The sequence below is a fragment of the Felis catus genome, chromosome A2, assembly GCF_018350175.1.
Source record: "Felis catus isolate Fca126 chromosome A2, F.catus_Fca126_mat1.0, whole genome shotgun sequence".
In the NCBI taxonomy this organism is placed as follows: domain Eukaryota; kingdom Metazoa; phylum Chordata; class Mammalia; order Carnivora; family Felidae; genus Felis; species Felis catus.
In genome coordinates this window covers 7961206-7976863 of record NC_058369.1, presented here as the reverse complement: position 1 = coordinate 7976863, position 15658 = coordinate 7961206, and the positions used below count along the sequence as shown (strand labels likewise).

Sequence of the window (15658 nt, the reverse complement as noted above, 5' to 3'; positions counted from 1 at the left end):
TCTTTCTCAAAATAAATAAATAAACATTAGAAATTTTTAAAAATGGATTTAAACAGGCCAGTCACAAAAGGATAAATGCTGTATGATTCCATTTATTTGAGGTCCCCAAAGGAGTCAAATTCATGGAGAAAGAAAGGAGACGGTGGGCACCAGGGACTAGGGAGGGGCCCAAGGGGCTGGGAGGTTAGGGTTTCATGGGACAGAGTCTCAGTTTTGCAAGGTGAAAGGAGTTTTGTTTTGTTTTTTAATTTATTTTTGAGAGAGAGAGAGACAAAGCGTGAGTGGGGGAGGGGCAGAGAAAGAGACAGACAGACAGACAGAACTGGAAGCAGGCTCCAGGCTCTGAGCTGTGAGCACAGAGCCTGACAAGGGCCTCTCAAACCGCGAGGTCATGACCTGAATCAAGTTGGATGCGCAACCGACTGAGCCCCAGGCGCCCCGCAAGGTGAAAGGAGTCCTGGAGATAAATGGTGAGGGTGGTTACATAATGGTGTGAATGTGCTTGATGCTCCTGGACTGTACATTTGAAATGGATAAAATGGTAGTTTATGCCATATGTATAAATACAGTGATGATAATAAAAGGGTTTTTTTTTTTTTAATAGATTTTTAAAAACACGGTGCAACACAGCTGTGACAGGGAAGCATGGGACATTTGAGAGAGCCCAGAGAACAGACGTGACCTAGACGTGGATCGGAAGATCAGAGAGGACTCCTTGAAGAGGAGACCTTCTTGCTGCTTGAGAAAGAGGCTGAGAAAGCACAAAGGGGCAGGCGTGGTATCCCGCGCGGTTAGGTGCCTGAGGAAAGAGAGAAAGAGAGAGAGGAACTGAAATTAAGGAAGTCAGTTTCGTCTGGGGTAGTGGGTTCAAGCAGTGGCTCGTGGGAGGGGTCAGCAGGGGTTGATCCTGACCGTACCAGGCCAGGCAACTTGAGGGCAATGGGAGCCATGGGGGATGTGAGAGTGAGGGAGTTCTGAGTTTCAGATGGATCCCTTTAGTCAAGTGTGGAGAAGGGATTGAAGGGGGAGCCTAGAGGCAGAGTCCCAGAGGGGAGGCTGGGGCAGGCTGTAGGCATCTCGGAGGAACTGGGACAAGGCCACAGCCCCTGGGGATGGGAGAGGTTGCAGCTGAGGCGGGGCGTCTGGGCACACAGAGCTGCTCTGTTCTCTGACCCCACAGAAGCTTTTGGGTTCATGAATTTTTCAGCCAAACAGGCCTTGAGTTTCAGATTCCAGGGCTCTGGGCCCAGGCTTTTGGGTTCTATTTACTGCCTGAAAACATCTCAGGGACCCAGGAGAAGGGCTCTTGAGAGGTTCGGTGGTGACGGGCTGGGGCAAGGGCCCGACAGTGTCTGCAACCCCCCGGGCCACCTTCTGAGCAGGGGACAGGTAGGAGAGGGGCAGGAATCCCCCTCTTTTGAGCAAAGACATCATAAAACCTTGGGTTTTCCATTGCTGACTGGGTGACTTGTCCAAGTCAGCAGATGCTCTCCTCACCTCAGCTTTCCCATCTGTGGAATGGAATAGACCTCCACAACTCAGGGCATTGTTTCTAATTGTTGCTAGAAGGATTCCCACACGGAGGACATGGAGGGCAGGGCCTGGGTATAGCGAGCACCACACAAGCGAGAGCTGTTGTTAGTAGTGGCAATACCTGTTTGTTTGTTTTAAGTTTATTTACTTATTTTGAGAGAGAGTGGGGGAGAGGCAGAGAGAGAGAGAGAGAGAAAAAAAATCCCAAACAGGCTCCTAGAGGTCAGCACAGAGTTCAATGCGGGGCTTGAACTCATGAACCGTGAGATCATGACTGGAGCCAGAATCAAGAGTCGAACACTCAACCGACTGAGCCACACAGGCGTCCCATTTAGTAGCAATACTTGTATCTGGCAATATGGCGGAGCAGTTGGGAGTGGGTTGGGATTGGGCTCTTGAATGCCAGGACTCAGGTTCAAATTCTTCACAGCTGTGTGACGTTGGGCAAGTGGCTTCACCTCTCTGTGCCTCTGCTTCTTCCAATGTGAGAAGACAGGAAATGTCTTCCCCCTCAGGTCCTGAATTTTCAGGAAAACCAAAGATGGGAAGGCCAAAGTCAAACAGCGAAAAAATAACAAACTTGAAAAAATAATTGAGGAAGACACAAAGCAGTGTCAGGAGTGGGGCCTGGGTGGCTCAGTCGGTTCAACGTCTGACTCTTAGTTTTGGCTCACATCGTGATCTTGTGCTTTGTGGGTTCGAGCCCCACATCAGGCTCTGCACTGACAGCGCGCAGCCTGCTTGGGATTCTCTCGCTCTCCTTCTCTCTCTGCCCCTCTCCTGCTCGCTCTCTCTTGCAAAATAAATAAACTTAAAAAAAGCGTTAGGAGTGTTCAATGAACGTGCACGTCAGCTCTCGGTGCCGTGATATTATCCACGTTCGACACCAGCAGAGAGGGGAGTGGTGGTTCTCATATCTGCAGCTCTCACCGCCCTGCCTCAAGTCCCCTTACGGGGACGCCCACCCCACCCCACCCCCAGCAGCTGATAAAGGTGTGGGGCTGGGTTTGCAGAAGGATGAAGCCTGGGAGAGCTGAGTGCCCTCTCCCCTCCACCAGGCCCTCCGGGACCCTCCCCACCCCTCCCAGCAGGATCAGTTCCAGCCAGGCTGAAAGTGAGTTTTCCCTTTCCTGCCCCAGCTCGTCCCGCTAGGAGGGCAGACAGTATGGGGTCCACAACAGTTAATGAGCAGGCATCGAGGTATGCCCGGCAGGCCGGTGAGCGAAGCCTGAAGAGGTGGCACCAAGACTCTTATGCCCATTTAACAGAAGGAGAGACTGAGGCCCAAGAGGGACCATCCCCACTACACAGTAAATAATAGTAATAATAAGAATAATAACAACAGCAACAATAATAGCACCAATAATAGCTAATACTAATAATTTACTGGGGGCTGGCTCTATCCCAGGCCTGCTCCAAGAGTCCCATTGGGGGTGATAACCCATGCCTGTGCACAATAGCCTAATGAGGAGAGTGTAGTTAACTCTATCTCACAGATGTGCAGACAGGAATCCAGGGAGGGGAGGGCAGGTGCCCAAGGCCACCCAGCTGGCTGGTGGCAGGGCCAGGACTTGAGCTCAAGCAGCTGGTTCCAGTTGCCTTGCCGGGCTCTGCACGAGGACTCTTTCTGCTGGCTTATTCGTACTCATAAGGTCACGGTAGGGAATTTCCAAATGTCAGTCCCTTCCTTGATCTGTCTCACAGCCCAGCATTCCTTCTCTAACAGCCCCCAACCCCGCCACCACTCTACTGGCCTTCAGGGGTCCTGTCATGATCAGAGATCGTCTTATGTTATGTGCCTCTCACCCTCCCTTCAAGAGAGCAGCGGAGTGGCTTTGTCCATTTGCCACCTATAGTGCCACAGAGGCTACCCAATAAATATTTACTCACTCCGCGAATCATCGTCAACAGCATCAGCATCATCACCATAACGAAAGCGGCTTCTGTATGTTCAGTCCAGCACCCAGTAGGTGCTCAATAAATGTTCGTTGAGTGAATAATTTTCTAATATAATCACAATAATACTGATCATTTACCTTGTCTACATTATTTTTTCCAAAAAAAGTTTATTTATATATTTTGAGAGATAGAGAGAGTGGGGGAGGGACAGAAAGAGAGAGAGGGGGAGAGAGTGAATCCCAAGTAGGCTGCACTCTGTTAGTGCAGATCCTGATGCAGGGCTTGAACTCATGAACTGTGAGATCATGACTTGGGCAGAAATCAAGAGTCGGATGCTGAACCGACTGAACCACCCAGGCACCCCTATCTTTTAAACATTCTATCAACATCTTTCTAAAAAAATTAAAAAAAAATTTTTTTAATGTTTATTTATTATTGAGAGACAGAGAGAGACAGAGCATGAGCATGGGACGGGCAGAGAGAGGGGGAGACACAGGATCCGAAGCAGGGTCCAGGCTCTGTGCACAGAGCCTGAGGTGGGATTCAAACCCACAAACCACAAGATCATGACCTGAGCCAAAGTCGGATGCCCAACCAACTGAGCCACCCAGGTGCCCCTCTAAAAAACTTTTTAAGTTTATTTATTGAGAGAGAGAGAGAGAGAGAGAGAGAGAGAGAGAGAGAGAATGGGGTAGGGGCAGAAAGAGAAAGAGAGAGAGAGAATCCCAAGCAGGCTCTGCACTGTCAATGCAGAGCCTTACTCAGGGCTCAAACCCATGAACAGCGAGATAATGACCTGAGCCAAAGTCAAGAGTCAGACGCTTAACCAGCTAAGCCACCCAGGCACCCCTCTATCAACATCTTCATGTCACACAGTAGGAGCTTATAAATATTTTTGGTATCAGTAAGACTAACTTTAATAATAATAATAAAGGCAGCTACATGTCTTCTGCTCACAGTGCTACCCACAGTTCCTCAGTGAAGGAATTTACTAGTTGGTAAATATTTGAGTGAAAGAATAAATTAATTAGTCGATAGTTATTGTAGGAATGAATGAATGATCTGGACAAATAATATTGAGTACCCAGTATGGGGCACTGGGGACACAGAGATGAACAGGACAAAATCTCTGCCCTAATGGGGCTGATATGCATGGGGGTGATAACAAGATGGAGGAGAAACAAGATGAATGAATGAATGAATGAATGAATGAATGAATGAATGGGTGGATGGGTGGGTGGGTGGATAGATGGGTGGGCGGGTGAATGGGTGGATGAGGATGAATGTGTGGGTTGAGTGAAGGGATGTGTGAGTAGGTGGATGGATGGAGATGGATGGATGGGTGGATGGGGGGGGTGGACGGATGGGTGGGTGGGTGAATGTGTGGGTGAGTGGAGGGATGGGTGAGTAGGTGGATGGATGGGTGGGTGGGTGGCATTGGTGAATAGATGGATAGGTGGGTGGATGGATGGGTGGGTTGAGTGGAGGGATGGATGGGTGGGTGGGTGGGGGGGTGGACGGATGGGTGGGTGGGTGGGTGGATGGATGGAGGTGAATGGGTGGATGGATGGGTGGGTTGAGTGGAGGGATGTGTGAGTAGGTGGATGGACGGATGGGTGGGTGGGCGGATGGACGGATGGGTGGATGAATGAGTAGGGGGGTAGATGGATAGGTGAGTGGGCGGACGGCTGGCCGGCTTGCTGGCTGGGTGGACGATTGGCTGGATGGTTGGTCTGGAGACTCCTCCCATCAGCACTCCTGGGTGCAGAGGGAAAGTGAGGCGGGGCAGCGCTCCCCTCCAAAGCTCCGCCCTGCAGCAGTCTTCGCGTCGGCCAACCGCGCCGCTCACCTGGAGGCCTCCCCTTTAAGACGCACTCACCTGGGCTCTCACCTGCGCGCCGGCGCTTCCGCAGGAAGAAGGAAGCGGCGCCGCCGTCGCCTCCCGGCGCTCCCTCCCCGCCTCCCAGGTCCGCCGGCCGCCACAATGTCCGCCTCGGCTGTCTTCATCCTCGACGTCAAGGGCAAGGTAAGGCCGGGAGCTGGGGATACGGGGGAAGGACAGGTGAGGCTGCGCTCCCCCGGAGCCAGGGGCGGCCCCTCCTCGCAGGCCGGGAGGCTCCAGAAAGCTCCGGGAGAGCGGGTACACCCCTCCCCCAATCCCTGGAAGTCGTGGGTCGAATCCCACCTCCACTGTTTCCCAACCAGGTGCCGGGGCTAGGGGCTTTGCCTCTCCGAGCCTCAGTCTCCCTACCCGTAAAAATGGGAATAACAGGTCCCCACCCAATAGGAATTAATATAACCCGATGAATGTAAACTACTTAGCACAGTAGCCCTGCTCCAAACATTAGGCGTTCAGTCGATTGAAGTTATTTCTGTCGCCTTCATCATCCACGTTATTAATACTTGGGGAAGATGGCAGGGGCAGGAGGCCCTCATTCCCTTTTGGGGCTCTCCCTTTCTGAAGCCCCCTCTCATTCGCCTCGTCATTTAATATCAGCAAAAACGGTGGTGGTGAAGCCTAGGGCGTTTGAGGACCAGCCCTGTGCCATCCTGGTTCTAAACACTGGACTAAACCACCTTAGGAAGTAGGTACTATTATTATTGACTGCGCTTATTTCCTGCCAGACAGAGGCATATAAGCTAACGGGAGCTATATAATCTATCTTTCTTCCTATAAGCTTTCTTTTTTCCTTCCTTCCTTCCTGCCTTCCCGCCTTCCCGCCTTCCCTCCCTTCCCTCCCTTCCCTCCCTTCCCCTCCTCCTTCCCCCTTCCCTCCTGTCATCCCTACCTCACCAATTTGGTGCCTCTGAAGCCCTGGGCAAGAGCGGGAATTCTGGATCCAGGGTGCCTTGGTTCAATTCCCAGTCTCCCCAGCTGTTACACACCTGGTTCACACCTCAGTTTCCCCATCCTTCAAATGAAGAGGGTGATGGCACACCCCCCCGCAGATTGTAGTGAGAACAAAATCAGTTAGCAAACATCCAGTCTTTAGTAGGACACAGCCTGGTCCTCCTGGAGGACTCCAGACATGTTTGCTGTTGGTATCGTGCACCCATTTTACAGAAGAGGAAACTGAGGCACAGAGTAGCAGAGTCTTGCCCCTGCCCTTCACTCAGGAGTTAGGGTCAGAACCAGGCACTCTGGTGCCCCCGGATGAAGGGTCCCAGATCCCAGCAGTGACCGGGCCTTCTCTGCTCACGCTTAGCCCCTGATCAGCCGCAACTACAAGGGCGATGTGGCCATGAGTGAGATTGAGAACTTCATGCCTCTGCTCATGCAGCGGGAGGAGGAGGGTGCCTTGGCCCCACTGCTGAGCCATGGCCGGGTCCACTTTTTGTGGATCAAACACAGCAACCTCTATTGTATCCAGACTCTGGCTGGGTCCCTGGAGGCCTGGGGTGTTGGCAGCTCAGGTCCAGAGAGGGTGGACTGAGGACAGAAGTTGCACAGCACATCAGTGGTTCAGGTTGGGGGCAGGGGGTGGGTGGACAGAGGTGAGATGAGGGTGGGAGGACAGGGTGAGGTTTTAGGGTCCGTGCTCCATTTGAGACCTCCAAAATGGCACCTTTTCCTTAACCTTGCTGCCCATAGTGGTAGCCACCACGCTGAAGAACGCCAACGCCTCCCTCGTGTACTCCTTCCTCTACAAGACGGTGGAGGTAAGTTCTGGCTTCCCATTGGCCGGCTGGTCTGTCTGTCTACCTGTCTCGCCCTTGTCTTTCAGGATCCATCTTTCCTAGAAAGTTTTCCCTGACCTCACCCCATGGAAGCCCCATCTATCTCTGTGTTCTCAGCTGCTATGGGATCATCTCTCCCTATAGGGCGAGGACCAAAGAGGTCCCAAGAGGGTATACTACTCAAATCTGAGCCAGAGAAAACCGGGTTCCAATCCCAGTGCCCCCTTTTCCTAAAAAAAAAGTTTTGTTAATGTTTATTCATTTTTGAGAGAGACAGAGACAGAGCACGAATGGGGGAGGGGCAGAGGGAGGGAGACACCGAATCTGAAGCAGGCTCCAGGCTCTGAGCTGTCAGCACAGACCCAGATGTGGGGCTTGAACCCATGAGCTGGGAGATCACGACCTGAGCCGAAGTGGGAAGCTCAACCAACTGAGCCACCCAGGCACCCCTATGCCATTTTCAATGACTGAGAAGGTGCTTGGTAAATACTTTCCAGCCAACAAGAAATATGTATTGACTTGCCTCCTGCCAGGCAGAGAGGGGAGCAGCTCTGCATGAGAGAGGCACAGTCCCTGCCTGTCCTGAGGAGTTAAAGGACATGAAGGTGATTCGACAGGACATTAGGAGAACCAGTGACGAGGGTGCTAGAGTCACCTTGATACTCAAGGGGGCAGGAGGGATGGTGGTGGCTTCACTGAGGAGGTGATATTGGAGCTGAGGCCTGAGTGGCAAGAATGTCCCGGGCAGAGGGGACGGCATATGCGAAGGCTCTGAGGTGAGAACAGAAAGAAGGCCAATGGGGCTGGAACAGAGTGAGACACGGAGGGTTTTTCAAATGTCAGATGACTGACAGGCTCTCTGCTGAGGTCACGCCTCCTAATCCCCAGAGGCTGTGGACTTGGGGTCCCCAAACCCCTAAAGCCCTGTGGATAGAATTCAAGGAATCCACGAGCTTAGCTGTATTTCTATATAATGGGTTTCCCTTGTCATCTTGTATATTTTGTGTATTGGAAACCTTACTCCATAAACAGCACCAGATACACAGCGTTTCATGGTATACACACACACACACACACACACACACTAGTTCTGAGCCCTTCCAATCCCTCCTCCAGGAAGGCTTCCTGGACCTCCATGCCTCAGGGTTCCTACTTTGTGGTTTCCTCATTTTTTGCACTCAGCACGTTGTATCGTGTTGGTGCTGTTACCAGTCCATTTCCCTCGCTAGACTGTTCCACGGAGGCACGGACATTGTTGACTCCGCTCACCGTTAATGTTCCAGCACTGGTATATGGCAGACACCCAACAGCTGCTTGTTGAATTGATGGCTGGATGAGTGGGGCGCAGCCCACGGCCCCAGCTACACCACAGCCACACCTCTGTTGGTGTCTGTTTCCCCACACCCCCAGGTATTCTCTGAATACTTCAAGGAGCTGGAGGAGGAGAGCATCCGAGACAACTTCGTCATCGTCTACGAGCTGCTGGACGAGCTCATGGACTTCGGCTTCCCCCAGACCACCGACAGCAAGATCCTGCAGGAGTGAGTGGGCCACTAATGGAAGGAAGTCGGGGAGGGTCAGGGAAGTGTCTCTGGGTCCAGCTGCTTGTCGCCCCTGCCTTCCTGACAGGTACATCACACAGCAGGGCAACAAGCTGGAGACCGGCAAATCTCGAGTGCCACCCACTGTCACCAATGCTGTGTCCTGGCGCTCTGAGGGCATCAAGTACAAGAAGAACGAGGTGTTCATTGATGTCATAGAGTCTGTCAACCTGCTGGTGAGCCCCCCACACCTCTACCCCTCTCCTTCCATGGCCTGGGGGCAGGAGAGGAGGCTCTATGCCCGTGTACACCCCGTCCTGTGTCATGTGCACCCTCAGGTCAATGCCAACGGCAGCGTCCTGCTGAGCGAGATCGTGGGCACCATCAAGCTCAAGGTGTTTCTGTCGGGAATGCCAGAGCTGCGGCTTGGCCTCAACGACCGTGTGCTCTTTGAGCTCACTGGCCGTAAGCATCTGGAGGGGGGCGCGCGAGGGAGCTGACCCTACCCCATCTGGGGACCCAGAGAATGGCAACCGGCTCTGAAATAAGCACTCGCGTGCCCTCTGCTGGTCACAGCCGGTGCTGCGGCTGCTGGTTCACTGGTGCCAAAAGTGGATACTGCCTGGCACAAATACAGTGGAGAAAAAGACCCATCCCTGCCCTTGGCGCTGACATTTCAGTGGGAGTAGGAGACAGAAGAACATCATATTGAAAAAGCTGATAGCAGGGCGCCTGGGTGGCTCAGTTGGTTGAGTGTCCGACTCTTGGTTTTGGCTCAGGTCATGATCTCACGGTACGTGAGTTCAAGCCCCGCATTGGGCTCCACGTTGACAGTGTTTAGCCTGCTGGGGATTCTCTCTCCCTCTCTCTGCCCCTCCCCTTCTCTCTCTCTCTCTCTCTCTCTCTCAAAATAAACTTAAATTAAAAAAAAAAAAAGAAAACCTGACAGCAAGAGTCAGATTCCCTGGGTTCAGATCCTAGCTCTGCCCCTGGCCAGCTCGGTGACCCTGGGCAAATTCCTTGTCCTCTCTGGGCCTCAGTTTCCTTATCTCTAAAACAGAAGTAATGATAAGTGGTAGGCAGGGAAGATAGGGCTAAAGACCCTGTCCCAGACCCCCAGGGTCACCTGCCTGCTTGGCTCCGAGTTTCAGGAAGCAAGAACAAGTCTGTGGAACTGGAAGACGTCAAATTCCACCAGTGTGTGCGGCTGTCTCGCTTTGACAATGACCGCACTATCTCCTTCATCCCACCCGACGGCGACTTTGAGCTCATGTCCTACCGCCTCAGCACCCAGGTGAAGCAGGGGAGAGGCCCCCTGGAGGGGGTGAGAGGTGGCCCCAGAACCTCCAACAGCCCCCTCTTCTGCCGCCTGTAGGTCAAGCCGTTGATCTGGATTGAGTCCGTCATTGAGAAGTTCTCCCACAGCCGTGTGGAGATCATGGTCAAGGTAGGCCCAGGGGAACAATTACTTACTTACGGTGTTTGATCTGCCCCTCCCCACAATCGCCACCCTAACCTTCTCTCTCACCCTCCCTGGCTCCTCACTCCCTTCCGGCCACACCACGGGTCTCCAGGCTGGTTCTCAGACATGTCAGGCACAGTTCCCTGTGGGGGTTTTGCACTGGCTGTTCCTCCTACTTGGGCTGCTGTTCCAGCAGCCGGGCCCACGGTTTCGGCTCCCCACCCTCTCACCTCCTCTGGCCTCTGCTCTACTGACCTGCGTCAGTACTGCATCTCCTCCTGTGTGGATTTCTTTTCCCCAGTAAGAACATAGTAAGTTCCCAATAACGTCTAAATGACACACAGATCTCAACTATTCACATTGTGGTTTTAACTGAGCCTCTACTTTGTAAGGGAACTAAGGGACAAGGGGGAAGAAATAAAAGATAAGCTGCCCTCAGGGAGCTTGCTGCCTGGGGGACACAGACAAACCATCAGCAAATACTGTCAGAATGGATCCCTCATCTGCCCGCTTTGCACTCCCTCCACCATATCTACCCTGGTCTCCCAGCTCCTGCCCTCTCCCCCCTCACTGTTCCTCTAAAGGACACCCGTGAGCACTTGAGTCTGGCTGCGTGTCTCTCTTCTGCCCAGAACCTTCCATGGCTCCCACTTCACTGAGAGGAAAAGCCAAAGTCCTGGCAGCCCACTAGACCCTACGACCATCTGCTGTCACCTTTGTGTCCTTCCACGGTCTCTCTCTCTCACTCCATTCCAGCTGTATCGGCTTCCTCTTTGTTCACACCAAGCAAGGTCCTACCTCAGGGCCTTTACACTGGTTGTTCCCTTTCCTTGGATCACACCCCCTCCCCGCCCCAGATGTCCACGTGGCTCCTTCCCTGATCTCCCTCAATTTTTTGCTAAATGTCACCTCTTCAGAGGCCTTTCCTGATTTCCTTATTTAAAATTTCAACTCCTTGGGACACCTGGCTGCCTCAGTTGGTGGAGAATATGACTCTCGATCTCAGGGTTGTGGGTTCATCTTTGGGGCACCTGGGTGGCTCAGTTAAGTGTCCGAATCTTGATGTCGGCTCAGGTCATGACCTCACAGTTCGTGAGATGGGGCCCCGCGTCAGGCTCTGTGCTGACAGTGCTGAGCCTGCTTGGGATTCTCTCTCTCTTCCTCTCTCTCTGCCTCTCCTCAGCTTGTGGGTGAGCTCCCAGGTGTCCATGCACACAGATGCTCTGTGTCTCTCAAATAAATTAAAAAAAAATTATTTTAAAAATAAAAATAAATAGGAGCGCCTGGGTGGCTCAGTCGGTTAAGCGTCTGACTTCGGCTCAGGTAATGATCTCGGGGTTCGTGAGTTCGAGCCCCGCATCAGGCTCTGTGCTGACAGCTCAGAGACTGGAGCCTGCTTCAGATTCTATGTCTCCCTCTTTCTCTCTCAAAAATAAATAAACATTAAACAATTAAAAAAAAATGCTAGCTATCAAATGAAAACTCCTGTGTGATGGGCTAAGGGGCATCATTTTAGACCAGCGAAAGGTCTGAATGGAAGGCACCAAGAACGGGGTTTCTGGAGTCTCGTGTGGGTGTGAATCCTGGCTCTGCCACTTGTTGGCTGTGTGTCTGCGAGCAACTGCCGCAGCTTCCCCGCGTCTCCGTTTTCTCGCCTGTGAAATGGGCAGGATGGTCGTTCGTACCCACCTCGGGGTTAGGGAGGCTCTCTGTGAGGTACTGTGGGGAAAGTGCTTGCTGAACATTGGCAGAATGCAGGAGTGAGTTCTTCACGCCCCACCCTCTCCCCTGACAGGCAAAGGGGCAGTTTAAGAAGCAGTCGGTGGCCAACGGGGTGGAGATATCCGTGCCCGTGCCCAGTGATGCCGACTCCCCACGCTTCAAGACCAGTGTAGGCAGTGCCAAGTACGTGCCCGAAAAGAATGTCGTTATTTGGAGTATTAAGTCCTTCCCGGTGAGTACTGGGTACTGAGTACGGGGTGGGGCCTGAGGCGCCTGCCCCTCCTGCTCGCGAGAGGCGGAGAATAAACTGGAGACCCATGTATGCATGCACATGGTTATCCTTTAGGGGTAATAAAGCCGGAAACCAGGCCGGCAGGTCCCTGCCTCCCAGGTCTTCAGGACACCAGCCCTGGGTTCAAGTTCTCCACCCTTGCCTCCCTGAGCTAGACAGCCTTTGGAAACCCACTTCCCTCCACGGAACCTCTGTTTGCTCATCTGTGAAATAGACAGGATCAGGATACCCCATCCTGGGGCTGTCGGAGGATTCAATCAGTCCCTGGGGATCTGGTGGGCTGGGGGTGGGGGGTGGCGAGGGCTCATCAGGGGACTGGAAAATGGGAGATGGTCATGAGAAGCACTCTGACCAGGCTGTGTCATTAGAAACTTCAGCTGTGAGGGGCACCTGGCCGGCTAAGTCAGTTAAGCGTCCAACTCTTGATTTCAGCTCGGGACATGATCTCACGGTCTGTGGGTTCAAGCTCTGAGCTGAGCTTGGAGCCTGGTTGGGATTCTCTGTCTCTCCCTGCCCCTCCCCTGTTCGTGTGTGCTCTCTCTCTCCTCCCCCCACCAAAATAAATAAACATTAAAAATACAAACAAAAACCTTCAGCTGTGAATCTTGGCCAGGAGCTTTTACTGTCTTGTCAGAAAGGGACCGAGAGCAGAGCCTGCTTGGGGGCCATTGTGAGGATCCTGTGGGGCGTGTAGAGGCCTCTTGGTGTATCTGACGCCCCCATGTGCCCTCAGGGGGGCAAGGAGTACCTGATGCGCGCCCACTTTGGCCTCCCCAGCGTGGAGAAGGAGGAGGTGGAGGGCCGGCCCCCTATTGGGGTCAAGTTTGAGATCCCCTACTTCACTGTCTCCGGGATCCAGGTGAGTGCAGTGGGCTCCCCATTCTCCTACCCCTTGGCTCCTTCCCTAGCCGGTATCACCTCACCTCTGCAGCCGGTCTGTGGCATCTTGTTCCCCACTACTATGTTCACTGTGTCTTCACCCACCCGCAAACCATACACCGTTCCCTTGGCCTGTGTCGCCTCGTCCCCCCAAAACCACATTGTGTCTATTCCCTTACATCGTGCTCTTTCCCACCTCCTGTGCCGCCTCCCCCTTCCCCTACTCCCACTGCACGTGCCAAACCTTTGACGCAAGCCATGTCCCCTCATTACTCCCCAACCATGCCAGCATAATCCCCCAAGTTGTGTTCCACACGGTACCCTCGCCACAGCCAGCCTCTCCCCACCACCTGGGCCACCTCTTTCTATTCCGTTTCAGGTCCGATACATGAAGATCATTGAGAAAAGCGGTTACCAGGCCCTGCCATGGGTTCGCTACATCACCCAGAGTGGCGGTAAGGCAGCCGGGCTCCCTGGGACGCTGGGGTCAAGGAGATCAAAAGGATGGTCTCGGGGCTTTGACCACGCTCTGGCTTGGAGGGCACCAAAATTCAACAGGCCTGGCCCCAGGCCTATCCTGTCTTTATCCCTGTGCCACCCTGGGCCTCAGTTTGGCCCATCTTTAAAATGGGGGCAGCTGCAGTTCTAGGGCACTGATCAGGTTTGAGCAAGGGAGTGAACGCATGGTACCCCCATCTGCACCTGGAAACAAGCTTGTTGCTATGGTTACTATCCCTGTGTTACAACCCCATTCTTGTCCTTGTTACATATCCGTGGGTTGGTCATGAGCACTGGGGTGGGGGATAGGTTGTGGGGAGGGCTTTCTGTCTGTTTCCTTTCCCCAATTCTGAGATGGTCTCTGCTCATTGTCTCCCTGCAGATTATCAACTTCGTACGAGCTAGGAGAGAGAAGAGGTGGGGCCTAGACATGGGGCCTTCCCTCTCCCCAGGCTGGGACTGTAGACTTCCTGGGAGGAAGATGGGGGATGTGTGTGAGGGAAGGCCCCTGACTTAGCCGTTTCTTGCTCCCAGCACCCGGCATCCTCCCTGCCTTTCTCTCTACCCACAGGCTAGGAGGAACAGTCTCCCCACCTCCCTCTGCCTCCGGGCTCCCCACTCCTCCAATTTTATATGAAGAATAGAGGAGGGTCTTGAAGCCCCCCTCATGAGTGCCTTCTTGCAGTGACCTGCCTTAGGGGTGTCGGGGCCCCTCCTTCACAGCTGCTGAGCCCAGAGGCCACCCTGGCCCACCCTGAGTTTTAGGATGGTATTAAAAAGAATGAATCTGGCTGCTGTGTATATTACTGACTGGGACTGGGAATGCCAGGGACCCCCCCCCCCCGAAGTGCCGGGATGGGGATGGGCAACACACATCCACTCCCTAGCCCCCGTCGGGGCATCTGCCCAACTCTCTCCTTGGGCCCAGGCTCCAACCCGGCTCCCGCACCCCCGTCAGTTCCTCTTGCGGCCGCCAGAGGGCGCCTGTTAACCTCTAAGTCAGCTCGTGGGTCTCAGAACCTTCCCACAAGCTTCCTGTGTTAAAAGTAAAAGTCAAGCGCTCGCCGCAGGACCCGAGCCTGACCTGCGCTACCCCTCCTCCTCACTTAGCTGCCTTCACCTTCTCCCACTCTCCTCCTCTAGACCTCACGCTTCCTGTGCACAAGTGCGCTCCCACCTGGGCCTTTGTGCCTCTAATGCCCTTCACCTGGCATGCTTTTCCCCAGATAGTCACATGGCTCCTTCCCTTTCAGGTCGCACACGTCACCTCAGGGAGGCCCTCCCTGACCTATTTCAACGGCCTTCTTTTCCCAAGAGACTATAACTTACCCGTTTTATCACCTCCACAGAGTTTACCATTCTGAAAAGATTTAATTCCTGTCTTCTCCCAGCCTAAATGGTGGGGGTCCCGCAGCAGGAACCACTTGGCTGGCCCGCTCTCCAGTTGGGCGCCTAGTACACAGAGGGTGCTCAGTAAATGTTTCAACGCAAGCATTTGCAAGAGTCGCCTCCGACCTCAGCTCTCTCGCCTCCCTGGCTCGTCCACGTGGCGGCCGCGGCTGCAGCGTGAATTTGCCTTCGCCCCGGCCCTTGCTGTGCCGGGTTTGGCTCACTCTGAGCCAGAACGTGAGTCCTTCTCACCCACCCCATTTCCCCGTTTTATTTTCTTGGAGGTGCTTAACGCTCTTTAAAATTATGTAGTTGCCAGAATGTACGCTCCCCAGCGCCGAAAACGGTACCGGCACACACGGGGTGAGTGAATGAAATAAAACACTCTGAACATAGTAAGGGCTAATAAATGCTTATCGCGTGACTGAACGGTGGAACCCCGAACTGGGCTGCCCCAGCCTTGCCTCCCTTCCTCCCTGAGGTGCCGAGGTCCCGAAGCAACCCGCGCTACCCTGCCCCTGACCTTTCTCCCGCGGGTCAGTTAAACCGGCTTGTCTTTCCCGCCCGCCTGGCGAGTTTGAAAACCGAAAACCCCGCCATTGCCGGCGGGCCACCGGTCGCCGAGGCTCAGCCAATCAGGATAGGCACCGCCCAGGCCGGAGCGTAGATCTCCCCCCGGCGACGCGTTGCCATTGGTTGCCCTGGCCGCATGGGCGGGGCGCTGCCGGGTCGCGCGCCGGGCAACGCGGCTGGGCTACAGTGTAG

At 53.8% G+C, this 15658-nt stretch overlaps 1 protein-coding gene and 1 long non-coding RNA gene across 8 annotated transcripts; one reads left to right on the top strand and one right to left on the bottom strand.

The window, feature by feature from the left end:
• Positions 1–572: 572 nt before the first annotated feature.
• On the bottom strand, positions 573–15566 carry LOC109494278. 5 transcript variants are annotated; one of them, XR_006590134.1, is made up of 6 exons: positions 15417–15566; positions 14834–14956; positions 7766–7881; positions 5312–5471; positions 1498–2051; positions 573–799 (listed from the first exon to the last, which is right to left on the bottom strand). It is a non-coding gene; the product is annotated as an uncharacterized LOC109494278 (long non-coding RNA). The 5 variants fall into 5 exon arrangements; XR_006590132.1 differs by lacking the exon at positions 7766–7881 and having other exon boundaries at positions 15417–15565; XR_002738487.2 differs by lacking the exon at positions 7766–7881 and having other exon boundaries at positions 1498–1601; positions 15417–15563.
• AP1M2 (adaptor related protein complex 1 subunit mu 2) lies at positions 5333–14294 on the top strand. Of its 3 annotated transcripts, none has more exons than XM_011289085.4 (12): positions 5333–5458; positions 6639–6795; positions 7025–7092; positions 8521–8651; positions 8740–8887; positions 8990–9116; positions 9803–9945; positions 10027–10098; positions 11909–12067; positions 12861–12986; positions 13386–13461; positions 13887–14294. In XM_011289085.4, the coding sequence occupies exons 1-12, from the start codon at positions 5417–5419 to the stop codon at positions 13907–13909; spliced, it is 1272 nt and encodes a 423-aa protein (XP_011287387.1). In that variant the 5' UTR covers positions 5333–5416; the 3' UTR covers positions 13910–14294. The 3 variants fall into 3 exon arrangements, with proteins under 3 accessions (XP_011287387.1, XP_011287393.1, XP_044901370.1); XM_011289091.4 differs by having other exon boundaries at positions 9797–9945; XM_045045435.1 differs by having other exon boundaries at positions 8740–9116.
• Positions 15567–15658: the final 92 nt, after the last annotated feature.

Coding starts and splice junctions, on each gene's coding strand:
- AP1M2 (XM_045045435.1), top strand. CDS start 5,417: ATGTCCGCCTCGGCTGTCTTCATCCTCGACGTCAAGGGCAAG. Junction 8,652..8,739: donor GACAGCAAGATCCTGCAGGA/GTGAGTGGGCCA, acceptor CCTTCCTGACAG/GTACATCACACAGCAGGGCA. Junction 9,946..10,026: donor CCTACCGCCTCAGCACCCAG/GTGAAGCAGGGG, acceptor TGCCGCCTGTAG/GTCAAGCCGTTGATCTGGAT.